The sequence below is a fragment of the Lasioglossum baleicum genome, chromosome 1 (genome assembly GCF_051020765.1).
Source record: "Lasioglossum baleicum chromosome 1, iyLasBale1, whole genome shotgun sequence".
NCBI lineage: Eukaryota > Metazoa > Arthropoda > Insecta > Hymenoptera > Halictidae > Lasioglossum > Lasioglossum baleicum.
In genome coordinates, this window is record NC_134929.1 from 12500957 (window position 1) to 12521533 (window position 20577).

At 39.6% G+C, this 20577-nt stretch overlaps 5 protein-coding genes across 10 annotated transcripts in view; 2 read left to right on the plus strand and 3 right to left on the minus strand.

Moving 5' to 3' along the window:
• E23 (ABC transporter G family member E23) overlaps positions 1-1404 on the minus strand; it is a 226373-nt gene extending 224969 nt beyond the window's left edge. Inside the window, exon 1 of the mRNA XM_076436656.1 lies at positions 210-1404. The gene's annotated coding sequence lies outside the window, so the exon portion shown is untranslated. The remainder of the gene's footprint in view (positions 1-209) is intronic.
• LOC143214955 (ATP-dependent DNA/RNA helicase DHX36) lies at positions 636-9549 on the minus strand. 3 transcript variants are annotated; one of them, XR_013010246.1, is made up of 15 exons: positions 8859-9270; positions 8203-8772; positions 7931-8120; positions 7686-7860; positions 7448-7596; positions 7277-7373; positions 7010-7205; positions 6667-6931; positions 6297-6589; positions 5792-6218; positions 5500-5711; positions 5258-5346; positions 5089-5180; positions 967-5017; positions 636-739 (listed from the first exon to the last, which is right to left on the minus strand). XR_013010246.1 is itself a non-coding variant. In XM_076436597.1 (14 exons), exons 1-14 carry the CDS (start codon positions 9370-9372, stop codon positions 4945-4947), a joined length of 2886 nt encoding a protein of 961 aa, XP_076292712.1. In that variant the 5' UTR covers positions 9373-9549; the 3' UTR covers positions 693-4944. The 3 variants fall into 3 exon arrangements, 2 of the variants coding, with proteins under 2 accessions (XP_076292712.1, XP_076292700.1); XM_076436597.1 differs by lacking the exon at positions 8859-9270 and adding an exon at positions 9315-9549 and having other exon boundaries at positions 693-5017; XM_076436585.1 differs by having other exon boundaries at positions 693-5017.
• Positions 9550-9731: 182 nt separating this feature from the next.
• On the plus strand, positions 9732-12066 carry O-fut1 (O-fucosyltransferase 1). Of its 2 annotated transcripts, XM_076436790.1 has the most exons (7): positions 9732-9750; positions 10438-10508; positions 10606-10721; positions 10798-10921; positions 10982-11346; positions 11411-11647; positions 11784-12066. In XM_076436790.1, exons 2-7 carry the CDS (start codon positions 10505-10507, stop codon positions 11982-11984), a joined length of 1047 nt encoding a protein of 348 aa, XP_076292905.1. In that variant the 5' UTR covers positions 9732-9750; positions 10438-10504; the 3' UTR covers positions 11985-12066. The 2 variants fall into 2 exon arrangements, with proteins under 2 accessions (XP_076292905.1, XP_076292899.1); XM_076436784.1 differs by lacking the exon at positions 9732-9750 and having other exon boundaries at positions 9892-10508.
• A 2887-nt stretch (positions 12067-14953) lies between these two features.
• Positions 14954-18259, plus strand: LOC143215020 (uncharacterized). 2 transcript variants are annotated; one of them, XM_076436705.1, is made up of 9 exons: positions 14954-15301; positions 15544-15604; positions 15690-15833; positions 15905-16135; positions 16220-16522; positions 16813-16914; positions 16983-17137; positions 17219-17639; positions 17854-18259. In XM_076436705.1, the coding sequence occupies exons 1-9, from the start codon at positions 15209-15211 to the stop codon at positions 18063-18065; spliced, it is 1722 nt and encodes a 573-aa protein (XP_076292820.1). In that variant the 5' UTR covers positions 14954-15208; the 3' UTR covers positions 18066-18259. The 2 variants fall into 2 exon arrangements, with proteins under 2 accessions (XP_076292820.1, XP_076292829.1); XM_076436714.1 differs by having other exon boundaries at positions 14955-15301; positions 16816-16914.
• A 389-nt stretch (positions 18260-18648) lies between these two features.
• Ret (protein kinase receptor Ret oncogene) overlaps positions 18649-20577 on the minus strand; it is a 38513-nt gene continuing 36584 nt past the window's right edge. For both annotated transcript variants that reach the window (XM_076436570.1, XM_076436559.1), the window contains exons 16-18: positions 20306-20507; positions 20060-20238; positions 18649-19740 (exon numbers count right to left, since the gene is read on the minus strand). In XM_076436570.1, the coding sequence (XP_076292685.1) occupies positions 19325-19740; positions 20060-20238; positions 20306-20507 (797 nt within the window). In that variant the 3' untranslated portion in view covers positions 18649-19324. The remainder of the gene's footprint in view (positions 19741-20059; positions 20239-20305; positions 20508-20577) is intronic.

Sequence of the window (20577 nt, forward strand, 5' to 3'; positions counted from 1 at the left end):
TAAAAGTTCAATTTCTCAGTGAGGTAAGAAAAGTTACAGCGATGCGCATAGTATAAGCGAATTATCTCGAATTTGAACAGGGGCGGCTGCTGCAGCCCCGATGTGTCTCGGTGACCGGTGCATTCTCGAGACGTTCGATTCGATGAAAAATATAAGGAATATCGATCGGAAGATTGTGGAGGAAAAAGGTTCGTGTGGAATTCTCTTACCTAGAAAGAGCGGTGGCGATGGATCCGCAGAGTGTGTTCTCTTCTCGGTTGTTATCGTAGCTCCGATCGAGACTCGTCCTCGATCGCGGCCGGGAACCCGAAGAAAATTTCAGTGGGTCTCGGGTTCGACGTTAGCCGCCGGTATCTTTGGCCTCGGCGTTCTCCTCCTCGTAGCTCCTGTCACACATGCACTGTGCACCGGCCACGAACATGCGGCCATTGCGCGGCACGCAGTCAATGAACCCGCATTGCTTTTCACCCGGAGAGTCCCTCTGCGTTTTTTTTTTCGTCTTCCCTGGTTAAAGCCCCGCACGCACTATCGGCCGGCCTCTATCCGCGGATCTTCGGCCGCACACTCACGATATATATTCCGGTGGCGGTTTCGCACGAGGAACACCCGACCCTCCCGGTGTCACTGGCTCTCTCTCTCTCTCTCTCTCTTTTTCTCTCTCGCCTCTTCCTGCGCGCCGTGCTCGTCGTCCCTCTCTCTCTCTTTCACCCTTTTTCACTCTCTCGCCCTCTGTACACAGCTATATAGTATGTATATATATGTATATATATATACACACGTGCGATATATATATATACATATATACTATGCGGAAGGTGGTATAGGTACGCGCGTGTGTGTGAGGAATACGCGGGTGCGCACGCGCGTGTTCACATCTCTCCTCTGCTTTCGCACGTGTATATACGTCGTCGCGACGAGAATCTCTCTCTCTCTGTCTTTTATTTTTCTTTCTCTCTTTCTTCCTACCTTCGTACGGTCGTTCAGTGACCCACTCTCTTTCTCTGTCTGTCCGTCTGTCGCTCGAACACCGATACACCCCGGGCGGGCGGCTGCGTGATTTTTCACTAGGTTTTCTTTTCGCGACCGGCTCGGTTCCGCGCTCAGCTCAGCTCAGCTCAGCTCAGTTCAGCTCAGCTCAGCTCGGCACAGCTCGGCTCGGTTCGGCACGGCTCGATCAACCCGCCTCTTCTCGAAACCAACGAGATGTATACTAGTGTATATGTAGAGTATATAGTGTAGACGGGTAGGGCAGGGGTGGTAGGGCACATTAGACACCGGATAAGGGAGAGCGCAGTGCCGTATCACGCGCACTCGCACGCACACGAGACCGACTCGTTACTGGAGCCTCGTGTCCCCCCCGAATGAATCGACCACAGCTTCGCGACGCGACACTCGCGGCGGTCGGATGCAGACTGAATCGGACGCTACGTGCCCCGCTCCTGTATTGCCGGAACGTCCCTCCTGTCCACCCTCCCTTCTTTCTCGCTCGTTCCTCTTTCTCTTCCCCCTATTTACTTCTATCCGCGGTGGCGGCTATCAGCTCGTGCCAGACCCCAGGCTCATTTTTACTGACGACGCGCGAACGCTCGCTCGGCTGCCACGGAGGGGAAGTTTTTTCTCTTTGAGCCTCTCGGCCAGGATCGTTCGCTGGAGAAACTTGCCCACTTTCCTCCTCCTTCTCCTCTTCCTCCTCCTTCTCCCTCATCTTCTTCGTCTTGTACTCGCGAAAATTCTCTACAGCCACCCACACTATTCTCGCTCGTGCTCGAAAAGCGGAAAATTACAAATTTTTTTTATCTCATTTCATAAAACTGATAGCATGTATTTACCCCCGACAGAAGATTATAAAAGTCATTTCATGAACGTGATAGCATGTATTTACCCCTTGCAGGCAATTTTAGACGTCGCTTCGAAATTTTCTTCACTTCATAAAACTGATAAACGGCGGATTTTTACGCGAAATAAAAATTTTCTGCATCGGTTATGTGGGGTATTTTTTTGTTCAATGATTTCAATAGGTAGGAAATAGTGCAGCGTTATTCTTAAGTTGTTCCGATGACTTCACTACTCGACATTTCGCTTATCCATTTTTTTAATACAGAAATCCTCAGTCCACTGATGGCAAGCCCGTATTAACCCTTAAATTGCTGTACCATTATTTAAAATATTGTTTACATTATTAGATATGTTGGTATCTAATCAACTACTGAACATTTAAGTATTAGATGAGGTATTATATCAATTTCATAACCACCAAATTTAAAAAATTATAGAGAATGGAAATATCTTAAGTCGGAAGAAATGTTTAATTTTCGAGTTAAAATAGCTCCGAATGCAAAGGGTTAACCCTTAGTAGTCGAGAGGTGACTCTGAGAGTTACCACTAAAAGTTGCTGTACCGTTATTCACAATATTGTTTACATTATTAAATATGTTGGGATTTTATTAATAACTAAACATTTAAGTATTGTATGAGGTATTATATCAATGTCATATCCATAAAATGAAAAAAATCATGGTCATCCGTCCTGGGGGGGAATTTACACCTCTGGATCGGTGGACATTTGTAAAGGAAACTTTCCGAAAAATTGTTCGCACCAAAGAAAATTGTTTATTAAATTATAATTATAAATTAAAGTGGGTTTTTATATCAACACTTTCTACTCATCGAGAAGAGAAAGTTTGAAAGGAACCATATGTCGTAAACAAATACTTATTAAGATAAAAGCTGTTGAAGTTTTTGCAAAATTTGATTGTGTGCAGTTATACGTATAGACAAAAGCCAACTATTATCGTCCACCTGACCGTATCAATGAGACAGAATATGTATAATCGTGTGAGTGCCTCGAGACAAACTAAATTTAAAGGGACATTCGTCGCTAGGGCCGTCGACATCATCGTCTCCCTGCCCATTCGTATCATAAATTTGATGTTGTAAAATATGAAAGAATACCTTATATCCATTGTTATAAGAATATTAATCGTGTATTATGAAATGTTACCGTACCTCACCGCTCCTCCAGCGGATTAGGCGATATACCTGTAAAGGACGTCATAGCAAGCCAAAAACGCATGCTAATCTTCAACCCCGACAGGTGGACAACACGTGCGACGGACTCATCGAAGCGACGAGCGGACTACCCTCATAAATCACGTCATTGACGACCGAAGACAATAAGAAAAGGAATTTCTTTGACAGTTTCCCACTCCTCTACCTAAAGTCCTTCCGGCACAACCGCGTCTAATTAACAAAAGCTACATTTCCCCACCTATATCCACCCTTAACAATTCACGAAAAATCCGAGTTGACAATCGCAGTACTATTTTGATCGTGGTCAGAGTAACATCTCGTTCGCTGTCACGATTTCGGAAAATGTGTTTCGTGCTTCATAGTTATTAAGACGTATTCGCGTAAATGTCAGTGTCCTGTAGATCCGACGGAGGAACAGAAGATTCTTAAAAACTTGTAAGTACCTATACTTTACATTAGGATTAGCATTCTTGTGTGTAACAATGGATATAAAGTTTTCCCTCATATTTTGCAACTTCAAATTTGTAATTTGAATGGGCAGGGGGACGATGACTTGGTACGGGCCTAGCGACGAACGTCCCTTTAAATTTCGTTTGTTTCGCGGCACGCACACGATTATGTTCTGTCTGATGACACGGTCAGGTGGACTGTAGTAGTAGGCTTTTGTCTATACATATAACTCCACTCAATTAAATTTTGCAAAAACTTCGACAGCTTATATCTTAATAAGTATTTGTTTGCTACACATATGGATCCTCCTTTCAAACTTTTTCTCTTCTCGATGTGTAGAAGATGATGATGTGAATACAAACTTTAACAACAATTTTCTGTGGCATAAACAATTTTGCGGAAAGTTTCTTTTAAAAAAACGTGGTAAAATGTTCACCGATCTAGAGGTGTAGATTCACCCTAGGACGGATGACCATTACGTTATGTACACCGTGTACAATGGAATTATAGTTAAAATAGCTCCGACTGCAAAGGGTTAATCGCCTGATAGAAAATTTTTGACATTACTCTAAATTTTCTTATTTTCATAATTTCGAAGTTTTAAATAAATGTTTCTTTAAACAGAAATATTAAGTATATGTTGAAATAATCATTGTATCTGGAGTCTTTAACTCGTATGTCAATAACCAAAATTGTCTGCGATACTCGATACCGTTACGCTTGATAGTTTCAACGTGTGTTTTATATCCTAAATGTAAATTACTCTCTGATCGCCCAAGAACTACAATAATCTTGCTATTGGTCAATAAAAAAATTGAACAAGCTTTAAAAGGAAATTGACAATGATATATTGACATAAGAGTTAATGGACATAGTTCTTGTAATTTCAGCTAAAATGAAAATTTGTCTACCCTCGAGTACGGAGAAACGATTGAAGGAAATAAAGTAATTTCGTTTAAATTATGAACGAACAAGTTTAATACAGAATGTCCGACATATCGATTACAGTGTTTCCTCCGCGATCATTGACCTTTGATAGTCCACAATTAGCGATGTCCCATCGTCGGTAACTTATGTCATAAAGTGAGTAAGGTTCTATAAATATTTGTCATTTTATTATTTTAAACCGTGAAACATGGTGTATAACAGGATCGAGCTTTGAATTGAAAAATAATGTTTTATCATTAGATTTTGCACTGCTATTAACGATAGGTTATCTTTCTTTAAAAATTTATTTTTATGTATATTACAAAGTCATAATACTTCTACTATTCATGCTATTTCTATTAGTTTTGGTACGTAAACAAAATTGATCAATAAATTGGATCGATTAAATACAATTAACAATTCACTCCATTAAATTGGTTAAAACGAGTTTCGGAAACCCAATTGTCTGAACCTAATTCATTACAATCTAAAGCAGCCAAGGTAATCACATGATAGTCAGAGAGAATACAAATTATCTTAGCCTCCTTCGTCGCGTGTTTCGGGAAATCCCACGGTCGTGTCTTTCTGGTTGACTAAATCTATAATCGCGCTACAATCGATAAACGATATTAATATATTTCAACATAACTATACCGTATTCGTGTAGAATATAAAACTTACTGTAAAAGATCACCCTCGTAGGTATCCCAACTTGTTGTTCCCGGATGCGTTAATTTATACGTTATCAAATTATTAAATTCTTCGTGCAGTTTCTATAATTAAAACAAACATATATACAAACATATACTTTGAAAGTGTTTCTTCATCAAAATTTTAAACTCATTCTTACCTGAATAATTTGTGCAGTCCGTAAATCGCACGTAATGCTTTTACTCGTCGAACACGTCAAATTGATAACATGATTCTTTCCTTCCTTCTCTGTAAATTAATAAAATTATTAGACACACCTCCATCGCTGTAACTTATAAATAGCTAACAGTATTAAAGAACGAAACAAAGGCAAAAAAAATTTCTTTTTTTATAAAGATTTGCAGTTTACTTATAAACAAAACTAAGAAGCGTGTATCGTACGTATGTTCTTGAGCGAAGCCGCAAACAATAAAATTGGAGTGGTGATGAATGTGGTATCGTGTAGATACGTCGATGTAGACCGTTGTTTCGTGAAATACGTAATATAGCGGCTAGGATGACTGGAGAAAAGTTTAGCATTTATGCTCGACGGGTGTATGACAACGCTACCATCCTCTGGAGTCCAGGCGCGTATTCCACCTCTCGTCACCTTACTGAAATTAATATCCATTCTTTGTATATTCAAAGGAATACGAAAATAATTGTTCTTTGATAAATTTAAAATCATACGTACGATACTGTAGCAATATTCGGATACAATCCAGCACATACTATTGCCTTGACTAACGCGACATTGTCAGAATTCCTGTTGGCATTCCTATCACTCGGATTTTCACTTTCCAAAAATTTCATTTCGCACAGATGTTGCGCGAACTGACTTTTCATTTCGGAAAGGAGTTTCAGCGTGTTGAAAGAAAGAAAATACTCTCTACAGAAATGGCCGGCATCTCCTTTTTTGTAGCAATTTTCGAACCTCCTCAAAGCCTCGGCTAACGCAATGTGATCGCTGCATTCGTTCAAACCGAGTTCGAGTTTCCTTAACCTCGCTGTTGCCTCGTCTTCCAGAGGACAGTAGAATGCATCCTTGAACGACAGGCTTGCAGCAATTGCGAAGACCGGTTCCACGCAGGAAAATAACGCTGCCCATATAATCATCTTCCCTGTGATAAATAATAAAATTATTATTACACAAAAAATATTTCCTACAACTTATTAACGAAATCATTGAAAGTTGTCACCTGTTCGTGGGTCAAGAGGCAATTGTGCCAAGTGATATCCTAGTGGAGTCAAGTTTTCCTGATCATCCAACGCCTTCAGTTGTCTGAGCAGTTTCAAAGACAACTCTATAGCTGCAGAACTGGGAGGGTCCATAACGTGGCATAGAAAAGATTGAACATCCCCTAACTGCAGAATTTTTATTCGCAAAATTACCTCCTCTAAACGCGTTATGAGCATTTCTGGTAACGGATACTGATCGAGCATGCTTTCTCTAGCTCTCGAATAAAGGTGATAGCAAATGCCAGGTTTCACTCTAGAGTGAAAGATGTATGTATATGAAATACAATGTAACAAGTGAAATATTTAATGTGCTATTCATTTTCATCTTACCTGCCTGCCCTACCCCGTCTCTGTTTGGAGTTAGCTAAAGATACCCACTCGGGCTTCAATGTTTCGACGTTTCTACTCAAATCGAACTTGAGATACTTCATTTTGCCACTGTCAATGACGTAGACTACGTCCTCAATAGTTATGGATGCTTCCGCGATCGATGTTGCAATGATAATCTTTCGTATATCATTGGGCGGTTCTTTAAATATAAGCTTTTGATGCACTGTTGGCATACGGGAGTGCAGCGGATAAATAACATATTTATCTGTACATAAAAAGAATTTGGATAAATATTAATATTACCATCTACACGTTTCGGTAGCAATGTTTTAAGTGTACTTGCTTGGTGGGTATTGTCCGTTGCGCATCATTATTTTATGAAGCTGCGAAATGTCCATCACACCAGGTAGAAAAACTAGAATAGCTCCTGGTGGTTTTGTTCTACAAATGTGTCGAATTAATTCTTCTATCAGATCAAGAGACAGATCCTCTCTGTTAGGATTCTTCAGTTGATCGATCACATTCTTTGAATACTTTTTCTAAATTACAACACGTAACGGATTGAACGCAAACGAGAATGAAAGCAGCGAAGAGTGAAAATTAAATGTACCTCGATCGCAAGTCGTCGTATATATGAATCTATTATGGAAGAAGACTCATCTCTCTGAGCTTGTTTATACTTGTCGATATGTTTGCTGAATTTGAATCTGTAAATCAATTGCCATTACAAATACCATTTTACTTGTTAGATTCCAGGAAAAATAAAAGCAAACAGTCTTACCGGGTAATTTCTAACACGTCTTCTAAATAAAATTCTTCTACTGGATAAGTAAAACCTGGTATATGAATGATTGGGCAATCATTGTAATACTTCGAGAAACTTTCTGAATTAAGTGTTGCACTCATGAGAAGAACTTTCAAATCCGGTCTCTAAAAAATATCAAATTTAAATACATCAATAGAATTTTTGCATACATCGTAATGGAATTCGTATGCACACTTAATTTAATTTCGCTTACTTTCGACATAATTAGTTTTAATAAAGCCATAGTGAAATCGATTTCTGTGGTACGTTCGTGAATCTCGTCTAAAATAATATGAGAGTAATTATTCAGGGCTGGATCACTTTCCATGAATTTCAACAGCATTCCTGAGGTACAAAACGTTATGCTTCCTCTATCTCTAGGCATTACTCTGTAAGCAGAGAAAACATATGAATATATTATGTACTGAATGAAAAACTGCTGGAAACGCGAAAGCCTACCGTTCAAGTCTAATTTGGAAACCTATAGATGTTCCAAGTCTCTCTGTTCTCTCAGCAGCAACTCTTTCAGCAACAGAAATCGCAGATATCCTCCTTGGTTGAGTACATACAATTCGGGTAATACTACCATTACCTTGCTCTATTTGATCATCCAATATAAACTGAGCAATTTGTGTTGTTTTCCCACAACCTAAAATACAATTATAACATTTTCCAAGGATTAAATATTACTTATACAGTGTTACAACCGTAAGTACTACATATAAACTCACCAGTCTCGCCACTTATTACAACAACTTGATTTTCTTTTATTAGCTTCAAGATTTTTGATCTCTCCTGATATGCAGGCAACCTTAATCGAAACTTTAGCATACTTTCATATTCTTCTGAAGATATTTTTGACCTATATTCAGCTAGTAACGTGTCATCTAAATTGCTATTCCTTTCTAATCTTGAGCTCTGAAGCAGAGCTTTACAAATGTTTTCTTGTATGTTACCAGATACTATATTTAAAAACTTTCTCTTGAACTGTGCATCCTGAATGTAGCTATATCTTTCCTCCAACTTCCTATTTGTATTCTCTGCTTGTTCCTGGCTGTTGTACAACTTCTCGTAAAATCCCTTGGAGTTCAACACTCTTTCCAACTTGTGTTGAACATTTTCCGGTAATGTAATGATCTGAGCTTCTGTCTGCGCCCGCTTTGCTTTTACTCTGTCTCGATAATAGAGACCTATTTCTTTGCCTTTTAACCATGGTGGGTGTCGTCCTTGCCCTCCGCCACTGCCACGACCCTCGTGCTCGAAGCGTGAGCTTCCAGACTGAGTATTCTCAGCTTTGCCACCTATATTCGCAAAATAAACTTGTGTAAAATAATTCTCTCTATTCATTAAATTGCTATTGAATTTATCAATGATATTTAAAACGTACAAGACCGAATTTTATAGACTAGATTTCCGCGTGTAAAGTTATTGGTTATGTTTAAACAGCGGATATTATACATTTATGACAAAAATGAATGTATCAAATGCAAAACAATAAAAATATTTTTCTAAAAATTTTTGATGGTATTTCTGAAGTCTCATTTAAAGAAATAAACGTCTATTTAGGTTCCACTCAATCCACATTTATCTAGTTCTGTAACTCTTTGGAGATATTTAGAGAGTCCCACATGAAACGGTATCGATCGGTTGGTAGAGGCAATATGTAATAATGTCAAGCCTGACGGTCTCATGACGGATCAAAACCGCCACATGCTAAATACATGAAAACAAGCGTCGCGATCTCAATCCATGCCAATTCTCAAAATTTCGATTAACGAATTTCAGAATTTCGTGGCTCGGTTCGAGCCGTCAAGTTGTCTACTAAATAGAAAATTTGACGTACCATGCTCGTTCCGCCGTTGATTTCCGTGTCTCGAAAACGATCCGTAAGGACGAGACATGTTTTCATATCATTAAAAGTCTCATTCGATCACCAACTATTCTTCGTCAGGAACTTTTTAGCTGCTCAAATATTGATAAAAACGGCGCTCTGTCTAAAATCGGAGTGCAGTAAATATTCACGGAAAATTTCACTATGCACCCTAGCTATGACCAGAGAGTGTGTGAGAGTATGAGAGAGAGTGCTCAGGCAGAAGTTCAGATTAGGCCTTAGACTATATATACTTATAGATTAACGGAGTATCTGATGCCCACAAGTCACATCACAAGATAATTCAAAATGGCGAATTCAGAGAATTTTTGAATATAAATACTAATAATAAAATACTAATAAAATAAGAAACTAATACGAAGATTGCCGTGATTATATAGTGCAAGTGGTAATATCTAATCGGGGTAGATACATCGACGAATAATCTTATAGTTGACGTATTTAATCTTAGTCTAATATATAATATTGATAAGTTTTTATATAGGTTGTTGTTAGCTTAAAATGTTAGATATTCCATAAGAAAGTAATAAAGATCAATTTTAGTCACTATTTTTTAGCGGAAAAGTACCGATATTTTACGGGGTGTTCAAGGTACCTGAAGGTACCCCATTTTATCGAGAATTTTACTTTACTGAGGCTAAAATCGCCGCGCACGCGCACGAAATCTTGCACGACACTGACTGACTACAAATGTTGCTATGAGACTGTGAATTTTGAATTTTGAACCATCACAGACCATCATTACGCTTACTAAAAGATGATCGAATGCTTATGAATGATAGATCCTTTAATTACAGTAGCTGGATAAAAATAGACGGTTGAAAATTTACAAAGAAAATATTTTTAAATTCAGTGACTCACTGAAGCACAGACCATTTTTCCAGAGTATTTTATGAACGTAACCATAGCAACGAAAGACATGTGTTAGTAGTATTGGAGTAGTCCGCAGACCGACTGTGTTATTAAACAAATACGTATTATATTTACGTACTTATACACTTTATATTTAAAAGGATCGGTTGGTAACGATGATCAATATGTTCAGTATTATTTTCTGTGTTTTATTATTGACCAGGTTTTACAACGTACACTGTGAAGATTTTGATATTGATACCAATGGGTACATTGTTTACTGTCCATGTATGGGTAAGATTTCATTCAGACTACAATATGTAATACTTTCAGTGTTACTTGCATACTGAAAATCATAATTCATGATTTATTATTTTATTATTTATTTTAGGAAGATTTGGAAATCAAGCGGATCACTTTTTAGGTGCCTTAGGGTTTGCAAAAGCATTAAATCGTACCTTGGTGCTACCACCATGGGTTGAATATAGAACTGGAGAGACTAAATCTGTTAGTAACTAATTAATTTTAATAACGTAACGGGTAGTATGTCTCTGATAACTAATAGTTTTGGTTGATTGTTTAGATACAAGTTCCTTTTGATACTTATTTTAACGTCTCGCAAGTGCAGAATTGCCATAAAGCAATGACAATGGAAATTTTTATGGAAGATATTGCTCCAAAAATATGGCAACCTAAGGAAAGAGTATGTAAGTTTGTGATGTTAAATAAAAAATATTAGGTATCCTTCTGAGACATATTATTTTCAGCTTTCTGTTATTCGGCGCGTGGTAAAGGGGACTCCTGCAATGCTAAAGAGGGAAATCCATTTGGCCCGTTCTGGGACACCTACAATATTGATTTCGTGAAATCAGAATTTTATGGTCCGCTTCACTATGATGTCTATCATACAGATGTAGCGATACAATGGAAGAAAAAGTATCCTGCTATAAGTTGGCCAGTGCTGGCATTCACTGGTGCACCTGCCAGCTTTCCCGTTCAGTTAGAAAATAAACAATTGCAGAAATGTCTCGAATGGAATACAGAAATGCTTAATAAAGCAAAAGCGTTTATAAAACGAACTTTGCCAAAGGGAGCTTTCATAGGGATTCATTTACGCAATGGAATTGATTGGGTAAATGTTCCTATCATTTTTCTATCACCGGCACAGTGCAAACATATAAAGATTCTTTTTGCAGGTTCGGGCTTGTGAATTTATATCTAGCACACCAAATCTTTTTGCTGCACCTCAATGTCTGGGTTATCGAAATGAAAGAGGAAAAGCAACTTCTGCTATGTGCTTACCATCATTCGAAGTAATAATACGTCACATTAAACGTGTCATTCGTAATGGTAATGACATCAAATCAGTCTTTGTGGCATCTGATAATAATTACATGATCAAAGAGCTTACTAAAGCTCTGGCACGTATGGAGGTAAAGAATTTCTCAATATGTACTATCAATATACAGGATATAGAGCATTTAATATATGTCACCTATATCTTGCTTACTTTAATAGTACCAAACAAAATGCATAAGATAAAACAAGAATATTTTGGTTCTTTCACAGGTGCTAGTTTTTAAGCAGGACTCGCCTGCATCTCCCCATTTAGATTTAGCAATTCTTGGAAGGGCAAATTACTTCATAGGAAACTGTATCTCTTCTTTCTCGGCTTTTGTTGCAAGAGAAAGAGAAGTAAAGGGGTATCCTATGTTCTTTTGGGCCTTTCCCACAGAAAGATCATCTTCTACTAATCACGAAGAGTTGTAGCAAAAGGACTTGCAATTATTTTGTTATATATTCTTTTTATCGAAATGTATTTAACAACAATCAATAAAGAAATTTATAAGAATTCAAGCTCTTAATACATACAAGAATAAGATATTCTTATTACTCGAGAAACACACGTAACGTTGGACGAAATCGAATACAAAGTGCCTCTGACATAATTAAAATACGTATTTCAAGTAACTTATACTTTATATATACACATCACATTTTTACAACATTTTACGTTCTCTACACCCACGCAGATTGCTTAGAGTCTAAGCTTAGACTATATTACATCATCTATGTTTACAATAATATCGTAAATATTTTACATTCATTTTTACAAAATTTGGTTCTCGTTTAGACCAGATCATTAGAGTCTTAATAGCTTTTATGATCTCGTCTTTTTTAGGCAGCGACGATTCGCTATCACCATTGGAAATACTTTCAGTTCTTTCTAGAGAATTGTCTTTAGCTTCCATGCATCTCGACAAAAAGTCAGTGGATCCTTCTTCTTGCTCTTCAGTGTCCATGATTTTCAAGTCGGACTCAAACAAATCCTCTGGGTTCTGTATGCCTGGTACCTCTGGGAGGTACTCTGGGACTTGTTTAATCAGATTTTTCCATGAATTTCGAATATCCAAGATACTCATTTCCATCCATGCCTCGTATAATAAATGAATACAATCCTTAAGATCGTAATTAGAGTAGAATTCTTGTATTCCATCGGGGTAACCCATTGCTCTAGTTAACATCTTGTGACGATAAGATTTTTTTGTCTTCTCAAGCACTTGATCTATGGGTTGCAGCAAGTGGCTAGTGTTTGGAGGTAGAAATACAATTTGAAAACGCTCGTCTTTTTGTAACTCTTCAAGAAAGTGTAGGGTATAACCACGAGAGTTATCCAAAATAAGGATAACTTTCCCACAGGTACCATTGTGTAATTGATATTTCATTACGTCTGGTTTAAAATAATTTTGATACCAATCTGCAAAGACAGTTTGATCCATAAAAGCTTGTTGCTGGGCTTTGTAAATCACAGGTAGTCGATGTTTCGAATGTTTTAATACTCTTGGATTTTCGAATCTGTTAATAAACAAAGGTGCAAGCTTATGACTCCCAGTTACATTAGTACAAAGGCCTATAGTTACTCTATCCTTATTCATATTCTTTTCTTCAATCCTTTTCTCCCCGCTATGCGCAAAAATCTTCTTGGAAATAGTTTTCCATGACAGACTGGTTGCGTTCATATTATAAACATTTTCTTTGTCGATATCCTCTTCTTCCAGTTGTCTAGTAAAAGTTTCTACAAATTGTTGGGCAACTGCTGTATTAGCATCAACATTTTGTCCAAATAATCTAATGCCATGGCGATTCTTAAATCTCCATAGCCAGCCTCTACTAGCTTTGAAACTCGAAGGTCCACCAATTTCCCTATTTACTTCTGCTGCTCTTTCTACCATTCGCACATCTGTGATAGGCTCACCGAGTGTTTTACGTTCTATAAACCATGTGTACAAACGATTATCTAATTCCTCATTCTCAGGCTTTCGTAAAGTTCTTCTATGCGCTTTGTCTACACCTTTGTCGGTAAACTGACTTACAGTCACTGCGTTACGTTTGATCCGACGAACTGTAACAGGAGTGACATTGTATTCGGCAGCTAACGTGTTAATAGGTACACCGCTTTCTAAATGCTGTACAATTTCCAGCCTCTGCTTCATAGAAAGTGGAGCCCTTCTCAATTTATTGTTACTATCCATTTTTTAAGGGAACTATATGGACTTAAGGGTGATGGCAACTATATTTATAAAACTCTCTATTTGTATAAGGATCACTTGAAATCTTTTAGAAACATCAGACAGAGTATTAGCACTATTAAATTTGCTATTAAATTAGAAATCAAGACTTCAAAGATTAATAACCGGGAGATTTTTATCGTTTGCAAACCATATACTTTCTCCGTAACCGATTGGTGGAAAATGTGTCATCGTGCAATCATCGTGTTAGAAGGCGGAAAATAAGTACAGAGATTCCTCGCTAGTTGGCTGCAAAAGTGACAGTAGATGCCTTCATAACGTCTACTCGCTCGTGATACGTTCAACAGCAGAGGAAGTTGTTCTCATTGGCTGACGAAATGATATTGCGATAGTTTAACGATTTCATAACAAAATAATGAGTTCAACATTTCTTTTTATTAATATTTCAAAATATATATTCACTTACACGACCTGTAGTTGAAACATTGTGGAAATGAGAATACTCACGCTCACTGGCTCACGCCCAGGATTTCTCGGTGGCTCCAGTATAGTGCTTCAGCCTTGTCTCATTTTTAGCACGGATCAGAACCTATGTACATCATATTTTTAGCATAGTTACAACTTACCACAGACGAGGTATAGGACAAAGTCAGTCTGTGTACATACTACAGGTTTTGTACTCCAAATTCACCTTTTTGCAAGTCAAATACACCCTTTTGCAAATCAAATTCACCTATTAAGAATATTTAAAATTCGTTATTTATTTATTTAGATTAAATTATACAGGGTGAGCCGGAAATCGCAGTACAGTCTTCATTTTCGAAAAAGTCGAGTTTGAAAATGCAGCGAATACACGTGCTATTGCATATTAGGAATCATTTGACGCGTCTGATCTGATCATGATCAGCCAATTCTACTTGCTGTCTATATGTATTGGAGTAGACTCTACTTCTATACCTCGTCTATGCTCCTATACCTCGTCTGTAGTTGAATTTTTTTGGAAAAAATCAGTGACGCTATCTGACGTTTAATATATGGTATTAAATGGGGTAAAAGTTGCATTGTTTCTGTATAGAAGGCGCCATTGCCTTTTCTTGGAAAAATGTGTTTGTCGGTAACATTTGTCTACTAGTTTGAGCGTTTTGTCGCTACGAGGAATGTCGCTATTTTCAGATTTTACGGAGCAAATGATTGTTGCCGTTTGCCTCATAAAATACAACGAATGTTCCGGCACGAATTATTTTTTATAGTAATAACTGAGATAAAGTGCGCTCTGCACGAGATTGCGACACCGAGCCCTAATGTTTTCTTTTTTCCCAAACACGTTGTGTCAAAAGATTGTTGTGTAGAGATCATGTAGCATCATTGAGAAATAGACTGTATTGCCTAAACACTTGCTGCACGGTGTAACACAAATATGTTCATTTCGAAAACAGCATTCAGACTCGCAACTAGATCTTTACGATGCGGAACATCATCAACTTGGTGATACTTCTTTGTTACTTTCGCAGAAGTGTTACAGCTTCTGATTGTTTTCCCGACTACTGTCAGTACAAGGTAACTCATTTTTTCTACATCACGCTTTTCTAATCGATCGTATAGTAGATAGACTTTGACGTACATCAAAGTATATGTCTGTAAAACTGTCATTAAAACCATCATGAAAAGCATTGTAATCTAAATATGTTATCTATGACTCCATATCTCTTTCTTCTTTTTATCACGGGGAAATCACTCAACGCTCTACACTATCAACTTGCTAATTCAACTTTATCGCCTATGTGAAATTATTTTCTTAGGACGAGGTTCTTCTGAAACCTGGAGTTCAGTGTCTACTGACAAAAGTAGAAAGAGGTGAAGGTACGCAAACAAGCATATAGGCTCTGTTCAATATTATCCATCGAAATACTAAATTTCTTTAGCAATAGCTAAATTTGTTTTCCAGACTGTACCGATCTTACATTCGAAACATTTCGTAAAGAAGATACAAACGAGGATTCTAACAGAGTGAGTCTTCGTGTTTACGAGCACAATATTGTCCAGAGAGTAACTGCCTTTAACTTGAGCGTGTCCAATGCAAATTTCCATGGTAAGAGGTCGTAGCGAGCGAATTTGCAAACAACAGAAGAAACAACATTAATTTTGTTGATTATAAAACAGGACTGATCACACGCTACCAGAGTTTATCAAATCCGAATCAGTCGGCATGTAGACATGTAGAATTCTATGGGAATGAGACGCATCCCGCACCAGAAGAACTGTACGTTTCTTGCCCGTTCGCGAACGATTCTTACGAGTCCTCTCCTTATCGGTTACACGTACTGCTAACTGGTGAAACGTACAATTACAGCAAGCAGTATATTTTCAATGTACCTCGACACAGATTCATTGGTATGTGTCATTTCTTACTGTATATCTCTCTATCGTAGCTCGAGGTCTTTGAATTTTCAACATTGTAATCGTTTTCTTCCATAGAAGAAGATGCGGGCGTGCGAGATTACACACCGTTCGTCTATGTAGACGTCTCGGACGCACCACGTTTCTTGCTGTACATACAGGCTCTGCCAGAATCGTACAACGTGTCAGAGTACAGAGTTTGGTTGATGAACGACGAGACGGATTCCGTGGATACGAATGGCTCCTGGACGACAAGCGACGAAGCGATGTCGTACGACCTCACCGATCGCACCGGAGTCTTCTACTTCAAAGTCTCTGCCATACATTCCGATTGCGGGAAATATGGCTGCGCAAATAGTACCACGCCGTCCATTACTACACGTAAGTGAGAGAAAAAGTTCATACGTGTATTTTTATAATCGTGCGTTAAGGTGCGAATAAACTAGCAAGTAACTTGTGACAGTTTTTGCGGGAGCGACTCTCATGATTCGTCTAAAGTAGAAACGCCTATGAGATAGCCAACAGCAAGTTGAACTCACTTGCGACAGTTGCTCTCACAGAGTGGAACAATGTATTTTATATTTGCAAACCAGTGTACATGCGTCTGCAAGTTACTTGTTAGTGTATTCGCACCTTAACACGGATTAACGAATTTTCCTATTGAACACAAGAAGCATCCCCTCACCGCCTCTTCATCATGATCATCAGTACTGTTTGGATACCACCGGTGATACTATGTGCTCTCTATCATCTTTATAAACTGTGTAGAAGGGGTAAGTTTGCATTAGAGGAATCAGCTGTTTCAGTCAAGCCGCTCCTGCAACCTGGTGTTCGTTTTTAGAGTGCTGGAAGCGAAGACAAAAGCCAACCTGTCTGTTGATCTACTCGCCAACACGACTGACGCACATCAACGCGATGAGTGAGCTCGCTAAATACCTGAGGAATTCGAACGTGACTGTGATAGACACGCTTGACGTCACGGACGCCACGCGAAATGTCAGTAGCAGACACAGTCAGCAACATTTTGCTTTTCAAGATAGACTACTGCGTTGTAATATTTTCCTTTGCAATTTTCAGCCCGAACGAGATTTCGCGTTCACGCAGGATCCAAAAGAGTGTTGCGGAGCCGCTTTTCAAAGCGCGGACGTTGTCCTGGTCGCTGCTTCCCCGCCGCCTAAGAAGCCAACCGTGTCATTCATTTACCGCGACAACGATAATCACCTGTTAAAGTTGGTTAAGGAAAACCAGGCACGGAAAGAGAAACGGTACTACATCGTGCAGTTACCGTACTGCAAGCCGGAAGACGTGCCCGAGGAAACGCGGCATCTCAGAAGATTCTCCTTGCCGAAGGAGCTGCCGAACCTCGTCAAAGTGATCCACAAGATGGAGCGCGTCGGCTGCATTTACGTGTCCGACAAAGAGTTCTTAGATAGCGTCAAGTTAGCGAAATTAGAGATGCTTGGTGAAGACAGCAACTCGAGGGACGCTCGAGAGACCGGTCAGTTTTTCACAAAGCCCATTTTCGACTTCTCAACACTTTATCTACTGGGAGCTTGTTAATAGGATTTCTAATAATTGTGCTGCATCGAAAGAAAAGCTCTTCAAAGATCCATTAAAAAATCCGGGCTCGTGTACCATAGAAAAAAATTATAGAATATCCACCGGTAGATGTGTTCATTTATGCTTTAATATTGATTGGACTACTGTTTCAGAGAATTTGCTGAGGCCGGAATCCGAGCGAGCGCCGGACAAACAAAGTCCCGTATTGACGAAAGGCAACGACGTCCTGTCGCAAACGTTTGCGACCAATATCGACGAGTTAAACTTGCTCGGAGAGACCGAAACAGACACGGAAGCAACGTTCGCTTGCAGATCTTCGATCGGCCAAACCGGCGGGTTTCGCATCGACGAATTGACTTTGTGATTCCGTACTATTTTTTATCTACGTTAAGTTTTACACCGAAACATTCGATAGCACACTGATCTCCCGACGATTCGCGACCCAACGCGGTTGTCCTCGCAAGACAGTTTCGTTTTTTTTACAAACACACTGCTGATAGGACGTCTCTTGTATATCTGTAACGACTGCCGATTTAATAAACAGGGGAATCATTCGTCGCCGTATGTAAACTCTTTGCGTCCGTTCGCTGTGTGTGTTTTGCAACTGTCCGTCCGACGAGTTTATTGAATACATTACACGCATACGAAGATATTAGGTACAAGAAGGTAACGATGACACGATAACAAATACATATTCAAAGGGGAAGTGCATCTTTTTTCTCTTTCGTTAAAACTAGTCAACTTTCGCAGCTCGACGATGAACGAAACACAAGTACGCGGTAGAAACCGAAATGTGTACGCGGACGTTCGCGCGACAATTAATGTCGCCGCTAACTCTAACTAATGTAATGGAATGCTCTGCTCTGCTTTATACATAAATACAAACCGACTTGTTTCTTCGACGAGGCACTGAGAAAACGTTGTCTCGTCCGCAAGTTAAACTATATAATAGCTTATGTCCTTTGTTTTCTCGATTACGAAAATGATCGCATGTATTTACACGTGTCGTTTGATAGCGTGCGCTCGGAAGCTGTAAGCACGTGCGCTAACAAATGCATCTCGCGCTGTTCGAAGCTTAAATACTGAACGAATTCCAGATCTATACTCCTCCGATCAATTTTGTTGGCATTATCAGACGGTTCGACGATAGCTCGTTTCATCTCGAATGATCGTCGACGATCTTGAGGGACAGTGGAAGAGAGTGAAGGGGGCGGTGCTGTTTAGCTACACAGGAGTTGAACGAACTTATCGAACTAAACGAATCAAGTTGAGGGGCTGGTACGTTACATTCGATACAGGGCCCAATATTTCATACGTAAAAATAAGTCTTTTTCGTTACGCGATTAGTAGAACATCACCTTTAATGGTTTCGCTCGATCAGTTTGACAGGGAGACCGCACGGTATCGGAAATCGCTTTTCGGCGACAGGTATCTAAATCTTGTATATGTATACTCCGAAAAACCCTAATGGCGTCGTTGACAAAACACCATTAAGGTTTTTCCGTTCTGGATGTGCAGTGCAAGATTTAGTGATTTTCGATACCGTGCGATTTCCCCGTGAATCGCTCTCGCGCACATACGACGCGGATTCAACGATTGTTACGCTTTCGATCCACGATCCCTTCAGTTTTCTTTGCCTTTGCTTTTACGATCGTTCACCGTGGTAGGCACAAGCAGATTCTCGGACTCCAAGAACTTTTTCCCTTCCATGTCGATATAGGACTGCGGACGTTCGCTAGTCGGCGTGGCTAGATCATTTTCACTGTCGCTCGTGACGCTCGCGTTCCTCGCGAATTTGATCGGACTCTCGTAGTGATTGTCGAGCAGATTCGTTCGTTGATCGTTCACATAGGACGGTTTGATCCCTTCGATGGTGTCGGGGAAGGACGCTATAGACTCGTGCCAGAGGGTGTGGAGCTTGTCGATCTTGTCGCATTTGGTCACCTTGTCGAAAGATGGTTTCTCCAGGTAGTTGACCACGCTGTTGCCGAATGTGTTAGTCTCTTCGGCTGGGTCGTCAACTTCGTCGTTGCCGGAACCTGCGACATAATACGAAGAGAAAAGGTATTTAACACTAGAACTACCGAGCCTAAAACGCTACCGATGTATAATCCTTTATAATAACTTGAACAAAAGAAGTACACTAAAAAGATTTTCTCAAAAAAGTTGAAGCTAGGTGTCCATTTGAGAGTAAAACAATTGCGAGTTGCTCTCGGTAATATTCCTCTCGAATGGGTATTGTGTTGAAATTCGCTCTCGGCATTCTCACTTCAGAGCAACTCGCGAGAGTTTTACTCCGAAATGGACTACCCACCGTTTGGACTGTTGAAACGAGCATTGAGGATACTTGCTACTCACTGCATGGACTGTCCAACGCGTGAAGGGACGCGAAATAAGACCTGTTCTGCACCGTTCTGGGATTCAAGTCCAAGTAGTCGATGCTGTCCTCCAGCATCCTCTCCCAGTGAATGGTCAGCTCCTTGAAAGACGGCCTAGACCCAGGCTCCAGGTGCCAGCACGACACCATCAGTTTGTACCTACGAAATGCGTCAAGTGTTTTATATACGAGCGAAGAGTAACGTGTCAGCGAAAATCATGGCTTACAATTGCTGTGAACAGTTGGCCGGCCTCTCCATGCGGTAGCCAGCTTTCAGTAGGTTGTAGAGATTGTGCACGTCGACTCCGGGATACGGAGAAGCGCCTAGAGTGATCAACTCCCAGAGGAGGACACCGAAGCTCCAAACATCCGACTTGCTAGTGTACACATGATCGGCGAGGGATTCGGGTGCCATCCATTTCACGGGAACTACCGGCCAGTAAAATCTTGGATTAAACGGGGATTTCGAGCGGCTGCCGCGCGCTGCCAGCGAGAAAGA